Source organism: Barbus barbus, assembly GCF_936440315.1.
Source record: "Barbus barbus genome assembly, chromosome: 45".
NCBI classification, from domain to species: Eukaryota; Metazoa; Chordata; class Actinopteri; order Cypriniformes; family Cyprinidae; genus Barbus; species Barbus barbus.
In genome coordinates, this window is record NC_136723.1 from 3,651,140 (window position 1) to 3,674,689 (window position 23,550).

Genomic DNA, 23,550 nt, shown 5'->3' on the forward strand with positions numbered 1-23,550 from the left:
TAAATTGGACACTGCATAGACTTAATTCCTTAAGATCACCGGGGTGGATAACCAGATGGCCACTTAGACGGTTGGGGGGTGTACAAAACAGGTGTCCAGTTATGGGATTTTATGAGGGTAATAAATCAATTTTTTTGGACACAACATGCCCTACATCCTCTCTGTCCATGTTATTGACAATATCACTGCTTTTGTTCACTGCAGTCTGCACACACCTCTACACTTGTGTTTCATGTTTTCTGGAGACACACTCAAGAATTTAGAGGCACACTTTTTTTGGAAAACCACTGTTATCCCTTTTGTGGGTAAAGGCTGTGCAAAGGCAGTTCTCTGATACATCATTAAATTTATAGAAAAATACAGAGTTATCAACCAAAACTATTTGCTCTGGAACAAATAATAGAATAATGAGATCAAAGACTGCCTAATTGATTTACCCAAAACTAATTATATCACGTTTAACCACTACAGAGACATCAGAGCCAGCGGCAAATTTTCTCCCAAATTATTTGACTTAATCCCAGTCTTTTAATTGAAAGTGTTTAAGGACACATTCTTTGTAATCCTACAGGATTTAGAGGTAACTACCATGTATAGAAAGTAGCCATTTTCACTTTTTTTATTTGTTAAACACATTTACACACATTTCCATAATCAGCAGATTTGGATTAGAAGTGTTCATACAATCAACAGATGTCAGGATAACAAAAAACATATCAGACATGATAAATTCAAGTTAAAACATGCTTGTTTGATGCACAAGAACAAATGAGGTGTGTTCTCATATCTCATATAGTTTGTTCTTGCGCTTCAAGCAAGTATGGCTGAGCTTCCGTGACCATATTTGAGGTACTTTATGTGCGTGCGTTGATGTTATACGTGATTTAAAGCCTAAATTAAGGTTTTGGGTGAACTATCCATTTAAAATAAAACAAATGAATGAAAGATTATAGCTATGAAAATAAAACAATTTCATTAAGTCACCTTGTTTTTATGAACAAATATCATATCACTATATCACATGCAAACAGAGCTTTCATAGATTTGATCTGCAGTGCTGAGTAATAGACCTGCAGTCTTCATTTAGGCTGATCTGAAAGATGACGAGAACGATGATTCAGGCGTACCTGTATAAGACAGAGATAGAGCACACTTTAATATTCAGTACAGCTTTTCAACTTGTTAAATCATGCTGAAATTTACCATAAAATAACTCAAATTACTTGGTTAATTACCTTCCTGTGATTTATGTGTCCTTACTGAATACATATTACATATATCTGTTAATTATTCTTTAGAATAATATAAATAATTATTGAAGATATAGATTTTTTTTTTTTAAAAGACAAGATGTTAATTGACGGACTGGAGTGGTGTGGATTATTGTGATGTTTTTATCAGTTGTTTGGACTCATGTCTGTTCAGCATTGCGTGGGAATCAGTGATCAGCCTATTCAGTGAGCACCGCCCTTTTTGTCCATATTTGAATGTTTCCACCTAGCGTTTGCGGCTCTGTGATTGGTGGTCCAGCTATGAAATTACAGAGGGCCAAGATATAGTAAATCAATGGGAGTGTAATTTTTAAAATGACAGAAAAACTGACCAATCATATCTTCGCTCTTAATGGGCAGGCCTTGTTATCACTAACTTTATGACAAGTTCTGCCCGCTATGGGATCTACAAAACAAATGTAAGCTAATAAACTAACTAGCTTATATTCACGTCATGATGGAAGCCTCAAATAACGTAAATGAGGACATTTACTGTGCCAATAATAATATTGTTTATTATAAATCATGCTTGTTTGTCATGAAATATCTATCACTAATTTGTTTTGCTGTGAGCGCTGTCATGATGTGCTGGCATAACTTACATTAAATACACATTATATTTGATGTGCACAGACATATTGTGTGATGATGCATTTGTAATTAGTTTTTTTCATTTGAATTAAAATTAAGCTAGTTTTATTTTGGTGATATCAGTCATTCTCCAGCACTGTTTTGTTGTGTTTCTGAAAGTTCAAGTTCAAGACTGCAGTCCAAGACATTTCATCTATCCTTCAAACAAGAAAGAACAAGTGGTGTCAATGACTTTGAAGTTCGTTGACTGATAAACAGAGCAAACGGAATGAGAATGTGCGAGGCGTTCCTCCTCCTTGATGCACGGGCATTATTAGTGCCACAGTACAAGTACAAGCTGGAGGGATTATATCTCTCGGCTGGCCTGGGAATGCCTTGGGATCACCCAGTCCCTGCCCTGGATAAGCAGCAGAAAATGGATGGGTGGATGGATGTTTGGACTCTCATTCACTGGCTCCCATTCAGAGGATCCATTGGTGTTGAAAGTGATGTAATGCTAAAATTCTCCAAATCTTTTTCCATGAAGAAACAATCTCATCTACATCTGGGATTGGTCCGAGTGTGAGTTCATTTTCAGCAAGTTTTCATTTTTGGGTTAACTATTACTACTTAGTCATGCCAAAAAAGATTTAAATGATGCCAAAGATCATTTAAATAAAGAATGCCAAAGATTTCCACAGAATACACTGAAGAACTGGAAAGCCTGTCATTGCACACATGCTTAATCTTTTCTGTATCTACTACATTGTACTGTTTAATTCTGCAGATTTTCCCCCAATTCACTGCAGATGAATTAAAAGAAAGCAGAGTCCATCTGGACCTGCTCATAACAAACTATTTATATATAATTGGTGTGACTAAAAATAACTTTTCTTGTTTTCTCTGTCTGAGACATTGATTAAAACTGTGGAAGAAAACGCGTATAACCTTTTATAACCTGACTTTCTGTGGTGCTTACCGAAAAAAAGGATTTTTCAAATCCAGTGAGTTCCCAGATTTAAATCCAGACTGATCAACCACAGCAGTGATGTGAATGTCATAGCTCTGTCTAAAAAAGAAGAAACAAGAAGAGATTTTCAGTTGCAGCAAGGTTGCATACTACTTATGTAGTCCTGACTAAAGGTGCATTAATGCTTGAAATTAGCTTGTAAACAAATGCAAAAGATGGATACTTTGAAGAAGCTGCCATATAAGACATTTGTGATTTATTTAAAATTTCCCTAATTCTGTTCCAGATCAGTCTTCAAAAAATTACTCTTTGGCTGTTTGAGTAGAAGAAATTAATGGATATTAAGATACTCAATATTCTTTTGAAGCAAAATAGAATGCAAAAACAATATTTGGTAACACTTTATTTTGATGGTCCCTTTTGAACATTCTGTTGACACTAAATAATGTTCCAACTACATGTCAACAAACTCTCATTAGAGTATTAGTAGACTGTCTGCTTCATATCTGCTAACTCTTTATTGTGATGGTCTCCCAACAGACACTCTACTGACTGTAAGTAACTTTGCAAATACGTCAACTTAATCTAACCCTAACCCTACCAGTCTACTAATACACTCTAAAGAGAGTTAGTAGAAATGTAGGTGCAATGTTACTTATAGTCAACAGAATGTGTTAAAGGGACCATCAAAATAAAGTGAAACCCAATATTTGTTATGGTTTCTCATGAACATCTTCGGTAGTTTACCCTCATTTTACTTCCGTGTTCCAAACCCAGAAATGTTATGCACCCTTCGTCATATGCATAAATAAAGTGATTCGTACCTCTTGTTGGCTATTAGGTGAACCCGTCCAGATAACGTCTGTCCCATTTTGGCAAACAGAGGGGTCTGCAGAAGACAGCGCACCTGATACCAGTGAGTCAAAGGCTCATTTGGAGCAGTGGACAGCCATACTGTCATCCTGTACAAAAAACACTATTAATACTTTCAAGCATGTTGTCATCATGCGCTTTTCCTTTCATAATTGTGATTCTCACCTTGAGCCAACAAAGGCCACATCAAACCAAAAAGCAAGTCCATGAATCAGCCCTGATTGCAGCAGTTTGAAGACAAATGGAATTTCCAACCTGTGAATAACATACATCCACTACAGATATTAAGACACTGCTCTAGGTCATACATTTTCAAATGTATCCCACAAGCTTTTTAACCGATTGTACCTACATTTACTAGAAAAGTTGCTAAAAACATGCAGTATTTTGGCAGTTTTATATCTTGACAAAGGTGCACTTATTTTTGGCACAGCTAAGAATGCCAAATACATTTACAGTGATGTGCACTGACTTGAAAGTGATAAACTGACAATTAAAATGGTGAATCTCTTAATAGACTTTCCCTGAAAATGTGCATGCTACTGGTGTGCTTGAGCTTGTAAACAGTCTTCTTGAACAGTCTTTACCGGTGTAAATCTTCTTCTTTTGCCTCTAGAAAGTTGATTGTGTATTTCACAGACCTGGCCATGAGAATCTGCATATCGAATGTGTCCTGAAACACAAAGACATTAAGACCTTCTCTAACAATATTATGATGCAATCAGAGAACCAGATTCATGAATGTTGTACTCAGTGTATGTGGACTCACAACTATTGGCTGTCTGTAGAACTCATCCACAGCAGAAGAATGAAGCCCAGTCAAGTTCACACCATAGAAACATCTCTGATTCCTGGTTTAAAATCAAATTCAAGCTGTATTGTAAACATGTTTCCAGAAAATGTTATTTTCAGATTTCATCAGAATTCTGTGAACAGTTCAGGGCCATGATGCCAAAATGTTGCTTTCTTCTTGCATTTTTTTTATAGCTGTCATGGTTTTCAGCTGCGATAACTGATGTGCTCACCCTCAGAATCCGTCACTGCTGCGCTTTGCGTAACTCATTTCCCATTATAAATTAATACGCTTGGTTCATCGATCCGTTGCATCGCTTTACTTTCTCTCCACATTTGAAAAGCTCCAGAGTTTGTTTTCAAATGGGCTAAAACCACCTCCTTCAGGCGATCTTGGACCTCATATTTTGGTGCGGATATGAGTGTGACTGCCGTGAACTTGAGCCTAAACCAGGGGTCTCCAAACTCAGTCCTGGAGGGTCTGTGTCCTGCAGACTTTAGCTCCAGCTTGCACACCTGCCTGGAAGTTTCTAGTATGTCTAGTAAGACCTTAATTAGCTGATTCAGGTGTGTTTATTTAGGGTTGGAGCTAAACTCTGCAGGACAGTGGCCGTCCAGGAGGACCGAGTTTAGACACCCCTGACCTAAACAAACTGAACCAAGGAAGAAAAGTGAGCACTCCAAATGAGCTAAATGCCCTAAACTTCAGAATTACAGACATTTTCAGAGCTTAATGTTCATCAAGGTTCCCAATCTTTTTTTGAAGTCATCATGAAACAGAAGTTGCGATAGTCTTTTCTTCACTATTGTGACTTATATCTGAGTGAAAATGGCTTCTGGAATGAAGGGTGGGATTTCAACCTTTGCCAGGAGTTTGATTGACAGGCGATCTAACCAATCACAATGCCGAATCCACCATTTTGTCCGACAAACAACCCAAACTGGAGAGTTAGATTAACATCAGTGGACCATGGTGTATTGTTGTCTTTCCGCAGTTGAGACAACATAACTCTAATGTACATTCATGATTATTTGATGCTATAACTAGTAGTAAAGAGGAAGAGATGATCTGTTCACATGCTGCTTGAACTGAGGCGATTGCTTTCTCACAAATCATCATGCAGTGAAAAATACATCGCAGAGCAAAGAGGACACTGACAATCCACTGACAGACAAGACAGAGCGGGTTTCTTTTGATATTAAACAAAGTCTCTGCTTTCAAATTTTGTCATTTTTTAATTCAAACAATAAATATCATTTTTGGGGCTCATTAATGTTACAGATCACTATAGCGCTTCAGTTCTAACGGTTCAAATGTGAATCGATCTCTTCCTGCTAGCATGAAATAAACATGAACATCAGAAGGTATGTTGTTTCAACCCGTGTCCGTGTAAAGATGTCAATACACCATTTTCAAGTTCAACTCTACTGACGTTAATTATAAACTTTTCTGTGTAGTTTTTTTTTTTCCAACAAAATGGCGGTTTCGGCATCATGATTGGTCAGATCGTCTGTCAATCATATGCAAAGGGTGCTAAAGCCCTGGTCACTGGACAGTCAGCATAGTCCAACCCCCTTTTCAAGTCTTGTGTCATGAAGAGATGTTGTTGAGAAGGGGAGGGGAGGTTAATGTTTTTGATTAAAGATTAAATGCAAATTAATAAAAAATAATAATAATGATGTGCATGGATAAATAATTTATAATAAATACTTTAACACAGTGTAAAAAAACAACAACAACAACTACAATTGTAATTTTTATTGCATGGTGACTTTAAGCAGTGAATTTGCATGACTTGTTCCTGATTTTGTGGATATTAAAAAAAAAAAATTACCCATTAAAATATTTTAGAGCTTGGAATAAACAAAAAATTGTATATTTATTATAAAAATGGCATTTCCAGGTCTAGACCTTAGATGATTCAAATTAGATTAGCCCATATATCAAGATTTTCCAAGACTGTGGGAACCCTGGTTCTTCAAAGATGAAAAATAGTTGTTGAGGGGGTTAATTAAAATATATTTTATTTGTTCTAGCTCATTTAAATGCTTGTCTTGAGGCCCTTTTGGAAGTTTGCTAAGGCTCCCAAGTGGGCCCCTGTTGAGCACCCTTGTTTTAGAGGAGTGGTTTTATCAATATCTATGGAAACCAGTGGGTTTCGACAAGAGGCAAGAACAATGTTAAATGCAAATAAAATACAACTATCCATATATTATACAATGGCTATCAAGAGAGAATCTTTCCCCCCTATATTGTTGTTGTTCTGGTATAACCAGCCAAACCTCAATGTCATTCCACAGAAGCTCTTTACAACTTAAGCCAAAAAAAAAGAGATCTAAGCTTCAAAGCTCTACAGATGAACATTTCATCATGTACCACTGCAAAACATGAGCCTTTTCTGTTCTAACACAAATATTGGGTGTTCAACTCGACATGACACCTGGTAACAGTATCTGTGTTTGTAATGAAAGCTACATTGAGATGATTTCACTTATTGTTCTGAAGTGCGGTCACACAAGGTGTCATAAACTCCTCACAGACAGAGAGGAGTGAGCTATGTGCCATGAGTCAGTTTTGGATTGAGGCACAGTGTTTTACAGCACCGGGAATCTGCTTGGCTTCAGTTTGGTCACGGCACGGTGCAAGTACAGTGCAGGCATGTGGGCGGTGGGACCATTACTGTCTTTCCATGCTAGTAAACCACCACCCCCTGTGGGCCAATGTAAAATAAACCATCATGGATGAGGCTGGAAACATTCAGTGTGATGCATTGAGAGGGTCTGTATCAGCATGTTCATGTCTACTATTAAAGAAATGTTCTCAACACCATTTGTGGAAAAACGTCCATTCCTATAGATAATAATTTTGGTTAATTCCTAAGTTTTATTTTGTAGAGCCAAATAATGTCTACAGTTATACAGTACGTGAGCCAGTTTTTGGGAAGGCCTAAATACATAGAGGTGTAGTTCGTATGTTTGTTAAAGACCTTTTTAGATTATGAAACAAATTAATTATTCAGTAAAAAATAATTTATTGTGAAGCTGTAAAATCAAAAGTGTTTTATGCTTTATCATTGTATGTTAATGTAAGATCATGTTTTTTTTTTATATAGAACATATATTTATGTTATCAATGTTTGACTTTTTGCTAAGCACCACCATCAATCCTCCATTAGCCACTTCAGCATTTTACCAGACAAGCTTTTGCTCTTTTCTAATGTACACCACTGTTCAAAGAATAATATAAAAGGTCTTTACTGTCACTTTTGACCAGTTACATCTTTGCTGAATAAACATATATTAATTTCCATTAAAAAAACCTTACTGACCCCAAACTTTTGAACAGTAGTGCAGAAGAATCTATCGGTTGCGATCATAAATACAGGTACATCTCAAAAAATTGGAATATCGTGAAAAAGTTCATTTTTTCTTGTAACTTATTTCAAAAAGTGACTTTCATATAGTTTAGATTCAATAAATGTAAAACATTTCAAAAGTTTTTTTGTTTTAATTTTGATGATTAGAGCTTACAGATAAAGTCAAAAATCAGTATCTCAACATATTAGAATATTTACATTTGAGTTTCAATAAATGACCATCCCTACAGTATAAATTTAGGGTCTCTCTTGTTCTTTGAAACCACAATAATGGGGAACACTGCTGACTTGGTAATGATCCAGAAGATGATCATTGACACCCTCCACAAAGAGGGTAAGTCACAGAGGGTCATTACTGAAAGGGGTGGTTGTTCAAGGAGTGCTGTATCAAAGCATATTAAATGCAACGTTGACTGGAAGGAAGAAATTGGGTAGGAAAAGGTGCACAAGCAACAGGGATGACCGCAAGCTTGAGAATACTGTCAAGCAAAGCCGATTCAAACACTTGGGAGAGTTATTTTCAAGAGAAAGATAAGAAACAGTTGATCCAACAATACAGACGAGCTGAAAGCTCAATAGTGCCTCAGCAGAGCCACAGGCTGATCGCTTCCATGCCATTCCTCACTGATGCTGGAGCTTGTGCTAAAGGAGCCCTGACCAAGTATTGAGTGCATATATGAACATACCTTAAAGAACTTGAACTTTCATGAGCTGTAAGCTCTAATCATCAAAATTAAACCAAAAAAAACTTTTGAAGTGTTTTATATGTAATGAATCTAAAATATATGAAAGTTTCGCTTTTTGAAATAAGTTACAAGAAAAAATTTACTTTTCACCATATTCTAATTTTCTGAGATGCACCTGTCGTAATTGAGGCCTCTAGTCAATGTGTAGTAAGCATCTGCTTTGACTCTGATTCACGGATATCAGCAGATATGTTGCTTTGAGATGTCACACACAGGAGTGTAATCTGACATCGGTGTAACTTTTGTCAAATCATTTCTATTTATTTTCAACATCCACATTCATTGTAATTGCATGGAAGTAGGGCTGCAAAATGATTTGTCGCAATTAATCGATTCAAAATAAGTTTGTTTACATACTATATGTTTGTGTCATGTGATAACCTCCTGGTCTCTGTCTTGAAACCAACACGGAAGTGAATTAAATTGCAATTCATTGACTGGCTCCAAAAGGGAGTCAATCCCATAGACTCGCCATGTTAAAATGCCCAACTTTACAGCAGAAAAAAATTAATCGTTTTGCAGCCCTACATGGAAGACATAAAAAAGGTGAGTAATTGATTTCATTTTTTGGAGGTGAACTATTGTGTTTCGACTACCGCTTCCCCCCTTAATACTTTGTTAGGCAACGTGAAGTCACACAGTCCGTAATGAACAGATCGTTAACGGCTGGTCCTTGTGGTAATTAGAGTATATCGGACAGAAGAATCCAAACGTTTTCCTATCGTTCATGGTTTATTATTTGGAATTAAACATGTAAGTAGCAGCAACTTCACACATCCGCTTACTACAGGCCTCACAGACACGGACTCAGAAAACACTAGTTTATTATTAAATAATTAAAATAACTTCTTGCTGTTTTTTTCCAACACGCATTCATAGTCTTCGCTTTTGCCGGTGCTTTGTGGTGAGCTTTATGGGTGTGGAACAGGTTATATATTAAAGGCTCATTATGGTTTAGTTTCTCACATCAGTATATATATTTAAATGATTAAATTAATATAAATGTGCAATTAGTTGACTATTGGATTAAATTGATGACGTATAAAAATATTTAGTCGGTGGCAGCCCTATATGACAATATTAGTTCTCTTCAAAAAGCAGATGTCCTATTTCCCAGATGTCCTTTCTATGAATAAAAATATCAGGTTGGAGAATTGCTACAGCATAGATTGCAGGAGTTGTTATTACCAGAAGTTGGAGCGAGCGTGATGCTCCATGTAGAGTTGTTCATCAGTGAAAGGAGCCAGATGAATGTCACCCTGAGTAGGGAACATCATGCCTGGACAGTGATAGAAAACCAGTACAAGTACTCTAACTAATAACCCATAACATTTGAACACAACATGCATGTGTACAGGGAAATGTGATGATTGTTGTTGGATGCACACACCTTTGGGTTTTAACCAGTTTTTGGCGTGCAGATAGCTCTCTAACATCCTCTCGTTGAGGAGCATGTAGCCCATGGGCTCTGAGATGATCACATCCACCTTCTCTGGGCAGCAAACTTCCTCAATCTTTCCTGACAAAACTGTGATTTTGTTGGACAAGTTATTGCTTTTCACTAGAATCTGAAGAGACAAGAATGACAGCATTATCAACAGCACATCTTTCACGGTGATGCATTTATAATGGAATACTATGGAGCAATATCTCGCACCAGAATAAACATCAAAAAACACTTCTTTTTAAAGTATAACCACAAGTAGAGACTAGTGCATCAATACTAACTGTGTAAAGTTATATTATAAACTTATAAGTTAAAACAAAACAAAAAATGACAGCAATTGTGTAAGTAACAGCCGGAAAAATACAAATCAGCCTACAAAAGTAGCAACTTGGATGACTTACAAATAAATTAGTAAGGAATTATATGAGTAATTAACAAAACACAAGCATACTCATGTGATTTATTTATGTATTTAAGTACTTACTATGGAAATAATATACTTTAAAAGAATAAAAGTGAGTGAAGTGAATGTAATGTTTTCTTAGGTACATGTTAACTGCAATTACATGAAAATGTATTATACTTTAAATTTATATTAAATGCAGTAATGTGAACTTTTTTGATATCTTATGTTCTTTCATAATTCGATTGTCTTTAAAATATTTTTAAAGTTTACCATCAAATGTACTGACAAACATGGTAAACTAAAACTTTAATGTAATATTTACTTGATAAGGTTTTTAAATATATTTGTAATTACAAGGTTGCAATTTTAAAAATAGACCGTATTAATTTGAAATGGAAAATTGCTTACAAGCACCGAGGAAGAGTTTAAAAATATGGGTCTGATTTGCACCCTTGCAAACTTGCACAAAAATTCATTTGTAATCTCTTTTCTAAACAAAGGAAATCATTTAGAGATGAACAGTTAAACGTTTTGTGTGTTATGTTTGGAACTTTAGTTGCATAAATCAGATGTGGCAATAGAAACTCAAACACATGTGGTAGTAGTCTGCAAAATACTACAAGAGTAACAACAGCTTTCCACTCAATGAGAAAAAGAGCGCTATTAGCTCTGTTGAGAAAGCAGTCTTTATCCATGAAAACGCGTGTCCTTGCCCACTACGCAAGTTTCTGGGCCAAATCTGTCTTCAAGTCCAGACATGCAGGAAAGATCCTTCTGAAGGACTCTTGAAGGTGTTGCCCTGTGAAAATGTTCTAGAAAAGGCCTCGGCCTGGGTATTTTTCCACAAAACCCATAGCCCTTAACTTCAGGCCAAATGGGTGTGACAGCACAGATAGTGATAAGCGATTTATCATCCTAGCATCCAACAGCTGGCCAAAAAACATCTGTCCTCACTGTGCACTGGAAGCTCTTTGTAATAGATTTACCCATGGAAATCTGTGATTTGCTTTACAGGAATAGTTCACCCATGAAAATTTGCTAAAACAAAATAAATTGTCCTCGCCCTCAGGCTATCCAAGATGTAGTTTGTTGCAACAGATTTGGAGAAATGTATCATTCCATCACTTGCTCAGCAATGGATCCTCTGCAGTGAATGGGTGCCGTCAGATAAAAAAAAAACATCACAATAATTCACACCTCTCCAGTCCATCAATTAATGTCTTGAGAAGTGAAAAGGATGTGTGTTTTATAAAGATGTGTTTCGTTATGTTCCCCTTCAAGTCCTCTATTCATAATATTGCTTTCTCCAGTGGAAAAAAGTGGTCTGGTCTGAATCAGGAGAGAAATCTGCACAGATCAAGCACAGTTTACAAGTGAAAACAGTCCAAAACAGCAACAAACAAGTAGACTTTTGGGCATGGACTTTTTCATGGGAGGAAGCATTATTATGGATTATGGACTCATATTTTGGTATAAAAAAATGACAGTTCAAAATGTCTTGATAGGTTTGTTTTTGCTTTTCACTTCACAAGACATTAACTGCTGGACTGGACTGGACTGGTGTGGATTACTTGTGATGTTTTTAATCGGTGTTTGGACTCTCATTCTGACGGCACCCATTCACTGCAGAGCATCCATTGGTGAACAAGTGATGTAATGATGCATTTCTCCAAATCTGAAGAAACAACAAACTCATCTACATCTTGGATGGCCTGCAGGTGCATGAATCTTAAGCAAATTTTTGGGTGAATTGTTCCCTTAATTGCTACACTGTAAAATAAAAAAAAATCCACAGAAAAATGTAAAGGAACTGGTAATTTTCTGATTATCAGATTTCCCAATATTATGATAAATTAGTTAATTACATATCTTACTATGGGAAAAGATGCTGTAAAAAAGGACATGAAGGAATCATAAACGTAGTCTGTGTGATCCAACTTGTATAAAGGCTTACAACAACACTGTGTGAGGAACAGACCCAAATTTAGGCCAAACCCAAACCTTTATTTTTTGGAAAAACACTCAGATTCAACTTTCATTTGTGTATATTTAAATTTAAATGAAAATCTGTCACACATCATTGCTGCTGAATGGCTTCCATGTGTCTCATAGCTGACATTTGAATATGTAGAGAATAAGATATGAGAGCCACAGTAGTAAACAAGATTTTGAGCATTTCAGTCTGTTCCTCACACGAAGATATCGTATGACTTTAGAAGACGTGCACTATAGTGCATGTGTCACACAGACTTTTATAATACTTCGAAAACATTGCATGGAAAACATTCTGCTAAACACGCAGAGCATCTTTTGTGTTCCAGCAAGAAACTGGGTTTGAACTGACACGAGGTTGAGTAAATGAATCATAAATATGATTGTGTGTACTTCTGCATATTTGGCCACAGAACTGGCCTCCACTGCATACACTTTCTTAGCCCCGGCCTGGACGGCAAAGAACGACAATATCCCAGTTCCACAGCCCACATCGAGAACCACCTACAAACAGATGAAATACCATAACTATAAAGGCTTCAGTCGAGGTACTGCAGAAAAATAAGAAAACAAACAAACACATACCAGTTAATATATATTTCGCTAAGACTTTCATTTTTTAAAGGTGCACTCAGTAACTTTTTACATTTATATAGTTGACAAAGCCTTTTATCCAGAGGCTTTTTACCTTTATAGTGTTAAAGAAAATGTGACCCTGGAGCACAAAAGCAGGCGGGTATATTTGTAGTAATAGCCAACAATACATTGTATGGGTCAAAATTATAATTTTTTCTTTTAAGCCAAAAATCATTAGGATATTAAGTAAAGATCATGTTGCATGAAGATATTTTGTAAATTTCTTACCGTAAATATATCAAAACTTCATTTGAGACAACTTTAAAGGCTTTTTTTCAATATTTAGATTTTTTACACCCTCAGATTCCAGATTTTCAGATAATTGGAAGGGTTATTTATTTAGCTTTCAGATAATGTATAAATCTCAATTTAAAAAGATTGTCCCTTATGACTGGTTTTGTGGTCCACGGTCACAAATGACTTGATTTTAAAACATCTATGAAGTGTTTTAGTAGTTTTAGTTCATTTTGCATGTGAAATTGGTAAGAAGTGTGTGAAGAGTTTAAAAAAATTACCTACGTATTGAGAAATGTGTCCAATATCAATTGTAAAATACACAAATAAATAACAATTGTATTGTGATATACATGTTGTTATCATGAAATAAAATTATTCGTATTGTGAAATTTTGGTAATATCATCCACCCCAGTAATCAGTATAAGACCACTACTATATATATATTGATGTACACCCTTATGTTTGATGATGTAATGTTATCAGGTAAATCAGAATAAACTAGCCAAGTAAAGTATATAAACACATACTTTATCTCTGAAGTCAACATCATTGAGCAAAATCACTTTTTGGTAGGTTGCAGTTCTGAGATAGTCCTGAAGCATGTTCTGCTGCTGGGACAGACAGCCATAGAACTGAGAGAAAACTACAAATGTCTCACATTTCTTACAGAGGTAAATAATATATCACATACACAGGAACTGAATAAAGTTGTTTCCGCTTTACCTGGAAGTACTGCAGTGCAGACGAATCGTCTGTCCTCTGCTGAAACACAGACTGATGTCTCCTGAGCTCGTGCCATGAGCACAGCATTCTGTGGAAGATCTGAAACTCTGTGCAGAAATCAATAATACAAGAACAATAACACAGTGCAAAACAGTAAAGAAGCATGATCATTAACCCCACTGTATCATATTTAACAATCATCCACTTTCAGCTCATGCTTCATGTGTCTTTTTGCTGTGAAATTTACAAAAGGAATAACTTTTATATTGTTAGCCATATTTTAATATGAACATTTACTGAACTGAAACGACTAATCCTTTTTTATTTAGAAAATTCATGTTCAAATATGAGTAGCAAATATTATCCATCAGGCTTTTGAGGAATGTTCATCTCTCGATTATCACTGTATTGCACTGCACTATATGTTATGCCCTAATCATAAAATGAAGCATTTAAACAATCTTACCAAGACATTATTGAGAGATATAGAGTGACGACTGAAATTAATATCGTTTTATGTTCGTAGGCTGCTATACTGTTATAAAGATCTCACTGATTTAAATTACAAGCAGAATTTCATCAGTATTTGCCCATATTTTTGCCTTGAGTATGAGCTCCATATTCACACTATATCATACTCCATGAGCCATAAAAGTCTGATGCATCAACAACAAACACAGATTCCATAAACTGTTCAATTTCAAAAAGAAAATCGATATTTCTTTTGTCGGGTTAATCAAGGTTAATGTTAATTTACAAATATACTTCATGTTGGATCAAAACGTATCAATGCTGATTTTGCTTATTTACCATGAAATGTTAAAAATGGATAAGTATATCTAGAAAGCAACAGTTCACTGTTGTTGTCAGTATCAGTGTATCAACAGTATAAATCATATTACAGTATTCAGAGGCATTGCCAAATGTAAATAGAATACGACATTTGTTACATTGAAACATTCTAAATATTAGATATTAAATAACATGGACACTTTTAGAGCTTTTAGGTCATTTCCTCTGTATAAAGAGTTTGATGTTGAGCGTGTCTCCACAGGGTTTTGTGATTTTTCTATCATGTTTGATTCCGTTACCAGTGGATGCATCCAAAATCTCCCTGAGCCGTTAAATACAGATGTACAACAGATGTGCTGGAAAAACTTAATGCTTCTCAGAGGAAAAAGACCAAAATATTCCATTCTTTGATCTTGGATTGTAATACTAGAAAAATATTAACCAAATTATACTGAAAAGCAATAAAGAATAATGCTATGAGACTTGAGCGTTTGACATGACTTTTGGCTTCTGCTAAAGGGCATAACCATCACAAAACATTTGTGACCCAGGACCACAAAACCAGTCATAAGGGTCAATTTTTCTGAAATTGAGATTTATACATCATCTGACAGCTGAATAAATACGTTTTCCATTGATGTATGGTTTGGACAATATTTGGCTGAGATTCAACTATTTGAAAATCTGGAATCTGAGGGTGCAAAAAAAAATCAAAATATTGAGAAAATCACCTTTAGAGTTGTCCAAATGAAGTCTTTAGCAATGCATATTACTAATCAAAAATGAAGTTTTGATATATTTACAGTAGGAAATTAACAAAATATCTTCATGGAACATCTTAATATCCTAATGATTTTTGGCATAAAAGAAAAATGTATAATTTTGACCCATGCAATGTATTGTTGGCTATTGCTACAAATATACCCCAGCGACTTAAGACTGCTTTTGTGCTCCAGGGTCACATTTCTGTCCCTTCTGAAAGATCGATAAGGCAGAAATCTGACTTAAATATGCCAATTTTGATATAAAGGCTGATGAGAAGTCTAAATAAATGCAGATAACTAACCTGACTGAGTGCTGAAGCGCATGATGATACTGAAACAGCCCAGTGTGATGAGGAATGAGCGGGTGGCCACCCGACAATACTCTGTGTCCCTTGTGATAGAGAACTTAAAAACACAAACGCCAGCATCTGGAAGCATAAGAATACACTGGGCATATGAATGCTTATAAATGTCATCATTCACTCCCCCTCGTGTCATTCCTGTTTCTGGGATATTTGAAAAAACATGTTCATGCAGGTTTACATCAAACTAAAGTGGATGGTGATTTATATTGCCAAGTAGTTAAAAAAGTAGTTCATTAAACTCATGTACTTTGTACCAAGTCTTCTGAAGATGTACAAGATCTTGGTGTAAGGATCCAAAATTTCATCGCTATTCACTACAAATCTTCCTTTCTTTTGCAACTCTCAAACCTCATTTGCACTTCCACATATTCAAACTTGGCATGTCACAATCAAGAGACACCGGAGATGCACTTTTCCACTGGAAAAAACATTATTATGGAGTCATATTTTGACAAAAAGCAACGGTTTGAAGTTAAAAACATCTTAAGGATGGATGCGTTTCTTACAAACAAGCAGCTGTTGGCTTCACAAGACATTAACTGATGGGCTGGAGTGGTGAGGAATATTGAGATGTTTTTATCAGCTGTTTAGACTCTTGTTCTGACGGCACCCATTCACTGCAGAGCATCCACTGGTGAGCAAGTGATGCAACGCTACATTTCTCCAAATCTGTTCAGATGCATTATTCAAAGATTTTAACTGTTTTCAAGCTTAACAGCCTGTGGTCACTAAGTGTTTTCAATAAAAAAAAACAGAAGCATGAACATTTTGCTAAACATCTCCTTTTGTGCTCTACAGTAAAAATATCAGGTTCAAAGTCATAAAGGTTCCAGATCAGTGTTTCAGCCATAAGCTGGCATCAGAAATGACTGTATCCTGCTATGTGAGGTACGGGATAAAGAAAAACACCAGAGCGGTGCTATCTGATTTTGTGCACCAGGAGGCAGAAAGCGCTGGCGGCCAGGACCAGTGTACCATGTCAAAGAAAACAGAGTCTGGTGCAGGCGATGCTAGATCTCAAGCAGTAGAACAGAGAATGAACAGCCGTAAATCTGGAGATCTGTCAGTGCAGCCAGACCACACAATGAGAACCAAGAAAATGTGTGGCACACCTGAATAAAGAGTCTTAATTTGCCCTTCAACCAATAAACAAGACAATACAAAGAGCCAGTGGAGAAATGCATATGATATGACGTTATTTACAGTGTAAATGCTTCCATGTGGTTCCTCACTCTTCATATTATTCAGACAGGAGCACATACTGAAAATGGGCATTGCATGATATTGACTAATGACTAATTAATTTCAAAATTATTTGCATAGTGATCCAGAGAAATCACCAATTTGATCTCCTAAATATCTCAGTTTTTACAGCTAATACAATCAACTAAGTTTAAATGGAGACTTCTGCTTAAGTCTCTTGCTTGTCTGATGTTTCTCCGTTCACACTTTATTTTAAAATGCACAAATAAGTGAAACGTTAAGTAACAACATGCACTAACTATATGTCACAGGTTAGTGTTTGGTTAATGTTAATTGCTTGTAATTATGCATAATTATTACTATACCCTGATAGCATCATGGAGTTTGCATTCAGATCTGGAAGGCATATTTTTTAGTGTTTGCTCATCCGTCAATAGGACGTTTCCTATCAGATGTCAAATGGACGTATATTAGATGTCTTCCAGATGTTTATGATTTAGAATGCATGTAAAACAGACATCTGTCAGATGTTTGCACACAGATCAAGTGATCTTTAACAGACATCTTGCAGATGTAAATATCAACAATGTCTAAAAATAGGCCTGCGTCTCATGCAATTCTTCCCAAATCATAGTAACTGACTATTACATGAATTGTGTAGCTTCGACGTGTAATGTTTACCGTTATTAGCACTGAGACAGATGTCGTCCAGCTCTCTGTGGATCTGAAGAGTAAGCTCCTGATGTTGATTAGAAATCGGCAGCTCTTGCTTCAAGTCCTTCTCATTCAGAAAGATCAGGGTCACAGAGAAGCTGGTCTGAAACTGATTATCACCCATGATTGAATCCAGCAGTCACTGTAGGCCGGTGAAGCTCTCATATCCTTCTGTAAACGAGTTTAAACGAGAGGAGGGCGGGGTTAATGACTAAAAGATTTCTGACTGAAAAGAAAAGCAAGTAAATAAATAACTTCGCTTCAGTGTTTCAAACAAACAATTACATCGCCTACTACAGCACCCATATAAACCATATAGTTTGATTCAATAACAGATACATCAAGTAGCCTGTTTAATTAGATCAGAAAGCCCTTCTATCCTCATCCCACCTCATATAACATTAACACCGGCTTCAAGAGTAGGCTGTGAACTCAGAAGACGTCCTTTTAAACCAACACTACCTTCAACTATTCTCTCAAATGTGCTTTGGCTTCGACTGAGTCCTGAAAGCACCATCTGCTAAACCCTAAACTCTCGGCTGATTAACACAAACCTTGAGTAAGTTAAGTTCATTCAACCCCGAGTAAACATCCTCACAAAACCGACGAGTTACTATGGAAACGGACGCTAAGCGAAAGCGCGCCAAGCTGCTTCGTTCTTCTTCTTCTGTTCAAAGGCCATTTGCATACTTGGTTAATATCGCCACCTAACTGGTTTCCGTATAATCTTTAGAATTATGTTGTTTGCTAGATGCTAATTATATAATAAGACATATGTATTTTTATTACATGAACACATCATAGAAAACGTCGATCCATGTGTGAGATATAAATATAATACATTTAACATTACCTTGTCATAATATATATATATATATATATATTACATAACTATACTGTAATAGTATATATCCAAATGTTGTGTTTAGTAAACTAACCCTGAACCATACACACTCCGGAGCAGAGAGTAAGTTGCTATGGTGACTGAAAGCTACCTCCGTACTTACCCTAAACATACCCGGGTAAGTTATATCACATTCACTTACTGCCAGCCTTCAAACAGTATGTAGATGTACCAACAAGATTGAACAAAAGCACCGATCTGTGCTATAGTAATATCCATATAAAGCCAGAGCCCTTCCACCGCTGGGACTAGCGGATCATAATGTTATTCATTTACTTCCTGTTTACAAACATCTGTTGAAACAACACTGACTGATAATACACAGCGCCGCCAGTGGCCGGAAGATGCTACTGCACGCATTCAAGGCTGTATTGCGAGCACAGACTGAGCTTCATGAGCAGACTCTAGTTATCAGTGATTATTATATAAAATTTTGTATAGACACTCAAAATTTAGCATCCAAATTTAAAACCGTGGATCAACTCACAGATAAAACATTGCCTTAGACTTTGCTGGTCTCAAAATCATAAACCGGGATATTAAAAGTGAAATGTTTAAGGCTAAAAAGCATTATAAAAACAAAATGTCTGTTTTGAACACCTCTGATTTCTCAGCAGAGGGTTAGACAGCCTTTTGGATTCCTTGCCTTTTCAAGAGTTGGATTATGAGTCCCTCTTAAACAAGCAGGATGTCTATTTCCAGCTCATTAAATGCAAGCCGAATAAGGCTCTTGGGCCGGATGAATGCCAGGTCGGGTCTTGAAAAACTGTGCCCTGGAATTAACTCATATTCTTCGCTTTACTTCAAAAATACCGGTCATAGGAAAATCGTCAATCGTTATTCTTGTCCCCCCAAAAAAATCACATTCATCAGAATTAAATCATTACAGGCTGGTGGCATTAACCTCAATTATAATGAAATGTTTTGAGAAATTGGTCGAAAATATTATTTTTCCATATGTTTCACCATTTTTGGACTGCCTTCAATGTGCATACAAGCAGAAAAGAGGTACAGATGCTTCAACATTTGGATACCCCTGGAAATTATGCTAGCCTTCTTTTTATTGACTTTAGTTCTGCCTTTAATTCAATACAGCGTCATCAGGGAAAGCCCCATCACCACTAATTCACTGGATTTATCATTTTCCGCGAGTGGTAAAAGTGGACAACTCATCACCCACCATTGTTCTTAATACTGGGGCCCCTCAGGGATGTGTATTAAGTCCATTTCTCTATACTCTCTATATACGAATGATTGTCCATTTACTACTAATTTTTAATATGCAGATGACACAGCTATTCTTGCGTTGTTCAAAAACAGTGATAATGATTCTTTTTTGAACTATCATTAGATACCTTGGCATTACATTGGGTGATCATCTCAATTTTAATCAGCATATTCTAGGCATCTATAAAAGCTGTCAACAGAGACTTACAGTTCGGTGCCATTTGTTTCTTTCATATGCTTACAGCGGTTAATAGGAACAAACTTTTAAAGATATCTCATTTCTGGTCGACGCTACAGAGCTCTGAGCACCAGAACGACCAGACACAGAAACAGTTTCTTCCCTCAAGCAATCCGTCTCATGAACACTTGACACTAACCGTGGAACACACAACACTATTATACATTATTCACCACACATACTTATTTTTTCATTTCAAATTTGCACATATCAGACCTGTACACACATAATTGTCTATATTATATTTTTGCCATTTTGTACATTGCCTATTTCTATATTGTCAGCAGATAGACACAGAGGTAAGTGCAATGCAATCAACAGGTTTATTGAGTAGTAGCAGGGGGGAATGAGATGAGCAGAATGTCCAGGTAAGCAGGCGGGGAATGGGAATGTCTTTAGGGGCTTATCTGAGTGTGAATGTCCTTTTTCAGGCTATCCGGAGGTAACAGTGGAGCATTCAGACGGTGCGCCGCCGCCTCGGAAAGACCACGAGCAGACCACGCTACTCGCACCGACATCAGCGGGGGATCCTGCACGCTGTGCATCAGCCTGAGACGCTCTGGAAATGGACGCAAATTACTGGGTGCGGCAGATGAGGTCTCTGACACCCCTTGGCTCGCAGCTTTGTCAGCCCTCACAGGGGGCGCTGCAGCTTCGGCGGGCACTGCCTGAGGCACCCCATCCACCCTATCTGGGGAACGTGCCAGGCATTCAACAAATTCACCAAACGTGAGGTGGTCCAGCCCCCTCATCCTCCACCTGTTGATGGGCTCCTCAAGGGCACTATTGAAGAGGTCCTTGAGGGCTGCATTATTGTACCCCAAACCCTCTGCTGCACCACCGAACCTCAGGGCAAACTTCCTCATGTCAGTGCCCTGCTGATGGAGGGAGCTCAGGGCCTGGAACTGGAGGATGCGTTGGTAGAGGGGGCTGCTGACGTTAGAGGCTGGTGGATGGTGTGAGCCCATTCTCCGCTGAGTCCTCATTTGGCTGTTTCGTTCTGTCACGGATTCTGGAAGAAAGATGAGGCGAGGACTCAAGTGCAGGAGAATGGTGGATCCTTTAATAATAAAATGAAACAAAAACCACCCCGAGGGGGAAAAACAGGCAGGCAGGCCGAGACTGCAAACACACACATGACGTCAAGCATCTCACATTAAACAACAAAACAGCACAGGACTGCAGACACCAGGAGAATAAATAGGGAGACAAACGAGGAGGACACAGGTGAAGTCACTGAAACAATAATGAGATAACAAGCAGGGCAGGGTCAGACAATAGACAGGAGAGCACATGGCACAAACCACAAACAACAAGCCATGTGCTCAAACAAACACAGTAACATCTGGTGGCCAATAAGGGCACACCAGCAGGACGTGACACAGTCAAGGTTTGTTTGAGCAGCTTTTCTTTACAGGGGCCGCAGTCATGTTGTAACGTGGATGAACAACGCTATCTAGTTCAAGACAAGTGTATGCTGCAGAGTTTTTGTTTGTAGGCCTATTGTATAATTTATAATTTTGAGTAATTGGGTAAACTTCTGAAGTGGAAGCAAACATTTAATTACAGGGAACGTGAATAAGTCGACAACTTTCTCAAGTCAAGTCACCTTTATTTATATAACGCTTTTAACAATGTAAATTGTGTCAAAGCAACTGCACAATATCAAAAAATTAAGTGTCGCCAACTGAGCAAGCCAGAGGCGACAGCGACAAGGAACCAAAACTCCATCTGTGACAGAATGGAGAAAAAAACCTTGGGAGAAACCTGGCTCAGTCGGGGGGCCAGTTCTCCTCTGGCCAAACGAACCAGCAGTTCAATTCCAACTGCAGCAAAGTCAGATTGTAAGGGCTCAGCTGGTTCCAGTGGTCTTTCCCGATGACTGTCTAGGTGGTGGGGTCCTCACTGGGGATCTGTCTCTGGGGCTCATCTAGGTGTCCTGATTCTGTCCTGAGTCTGATCTGGATACGGACTGAATGTGGTGACTGCAGTGAACATCTGGGCTGGATACGGACCGGATCGGGTGGCTACGGTGACTGGGGATATGTCCCCGGGGCTCATCCAGGTGTCTGGCCTCCGCCGACGATCAGGGCCACATACATCATCTCCCGGCACCGATCCACCATCTGATCTGGACACGGACTGAGAAACAGAATAGAAACAGACAAATATTAGCGTAGATGCCATTCTTCTTATGATGTAACGAGTACATCATGTGTTATGAGGAGTGTCCCCGGTTCCGGTTGATCTAATTAATGCAGCCTAACAATCCTTTAATGGATTTGAATAATAGAAGTGTATTAGTGTGTTACGTGTAGGCCAGGTTAAAGAAATGTGTCTTTAATCTAGATTTAAACTGATAGAGTGTGTCTGCCTCCCGAACAGTATTAGGTAGATTGTTCCAGAGTTTGGGTGCTAAATAGGAAAAGGATCTGCCGCCCGCAGTTGATTTTGATATTCTAGGTATTATCAAATGGCCAGAGTTTTGAGAACGTAGCAGACGTGGAGGACTATAATGTGATAATAGCTTGCTCAGGTACTGAGGAGCTAAGCCATTCGGGGCTTTTTAAGTAATTAACAAGATTTTAAAATCTATATGATGTTTGATGGAGAGCCAATGCAGTGCTGACAGAACCGGGCTAATATGGTCGTACTTCCTGGTTCTAGTAAGGACTCTAGCTGCTGAATTTTGAACCAACTGTAATTTGTTGATCAAGCGTGCAGAGCAACCACCCAATAAAGCATTACAATAGTCTAACCTTGAGGTCATAAACGCATGAATTAGTATTTCTGTATTTGACGTTGAGAGCATAGGTCGCGATTTAGATATGTTTTTGAGATGGAAAGACGCAGTTTTACAGATGCTAGAAACATGGCTTTCAAATGAAAGATTGCTATCAAACAGCACACCTAGGTTCCTAACTGATGAAGAAGAATTGACAGAGCAGCCGTCAAGTGTTAGATAGTGTTCTAGGTTATTACATGTGGGGTTTTTAGGTCTGATAATTAACACCTCTGTTTTTTCTGAATTTAGCAGTAAGAAGTTACTCGTCATCCAGTTTTTTATATCGACTATGCATTCCGTTAGTTTCTCAATTTGGTTTCACTGGGCCGCGAAGAAATATAGAGCTGAGTATCATCAGCATAACAGTGAAAGCTAACACCATGTCTCCTGATAATATCTCCCAAGGGTAACATGTAAAGCGTGAAAAGTAACGGCCCTAATACTGAGCCTTGAGGTACTCCATACTGCACTTGTGATCAATATGATACCTCTTCATTCACTGCTACGAACTGATGGC

General features: G+C 37.6%; 1 protein-coding gene across 13 annotated transcripts; it reads right to left on the minus strand.

The window, feature by feature from the left end:
- Positions 1–596: 596 nt before the first annotated feature.
- LOC306864187 (histone-arginine methyltransferase CARM1-like) lies at positions 597–19,074 on the minus strand (the record flags this gene model as incomplete). 13 transcript variants are annotated; one of them, XM_079407975.1, is made up of 14 exons in its annotated part: positions 18,898–19,074; positions 17,847–18,050; positions 15,900–16,025; positions 14,042–14,148; positions 13,846–13,950; positions 12,838–12,948; positions 9,990–10,167; positions 9,788–9,878; positions 4,454–4,535; positions 4,272–4,357; positions 3,850–3,939; positions 3,636–3,773; positions 2,821–2,910; positions 597–1,127 (listed from the first exon to the last, which is right to left on the minus strand). In XM_079407975.1, exons 2-14 carry the CDS (start codon positions 18,001–18,003, stop codon positions 1,118–1,120), a joined length of 1,371 nt encoding a protein of 456 aa, XP_079264101.1. In that variant the 5' UTR covers positions 18,004–18,050; positions 18,898–19,074. The 13 variants fall into 13 exon arrangements, with proteins under 13 accessions (XP_079264101.1, XP_079264097.1, XP_079264093.1 ...); XM_079407971.1 differs by having other exon boundaries at positions 18,926–19,070; XM_079407967.1 differs by having other exon boundaries at positions 13,846–13,926; positions 18,898–19,070.
- Between the last annotated feature and the right edge of the window lie 4,476 nt (positions 19,075–23,550).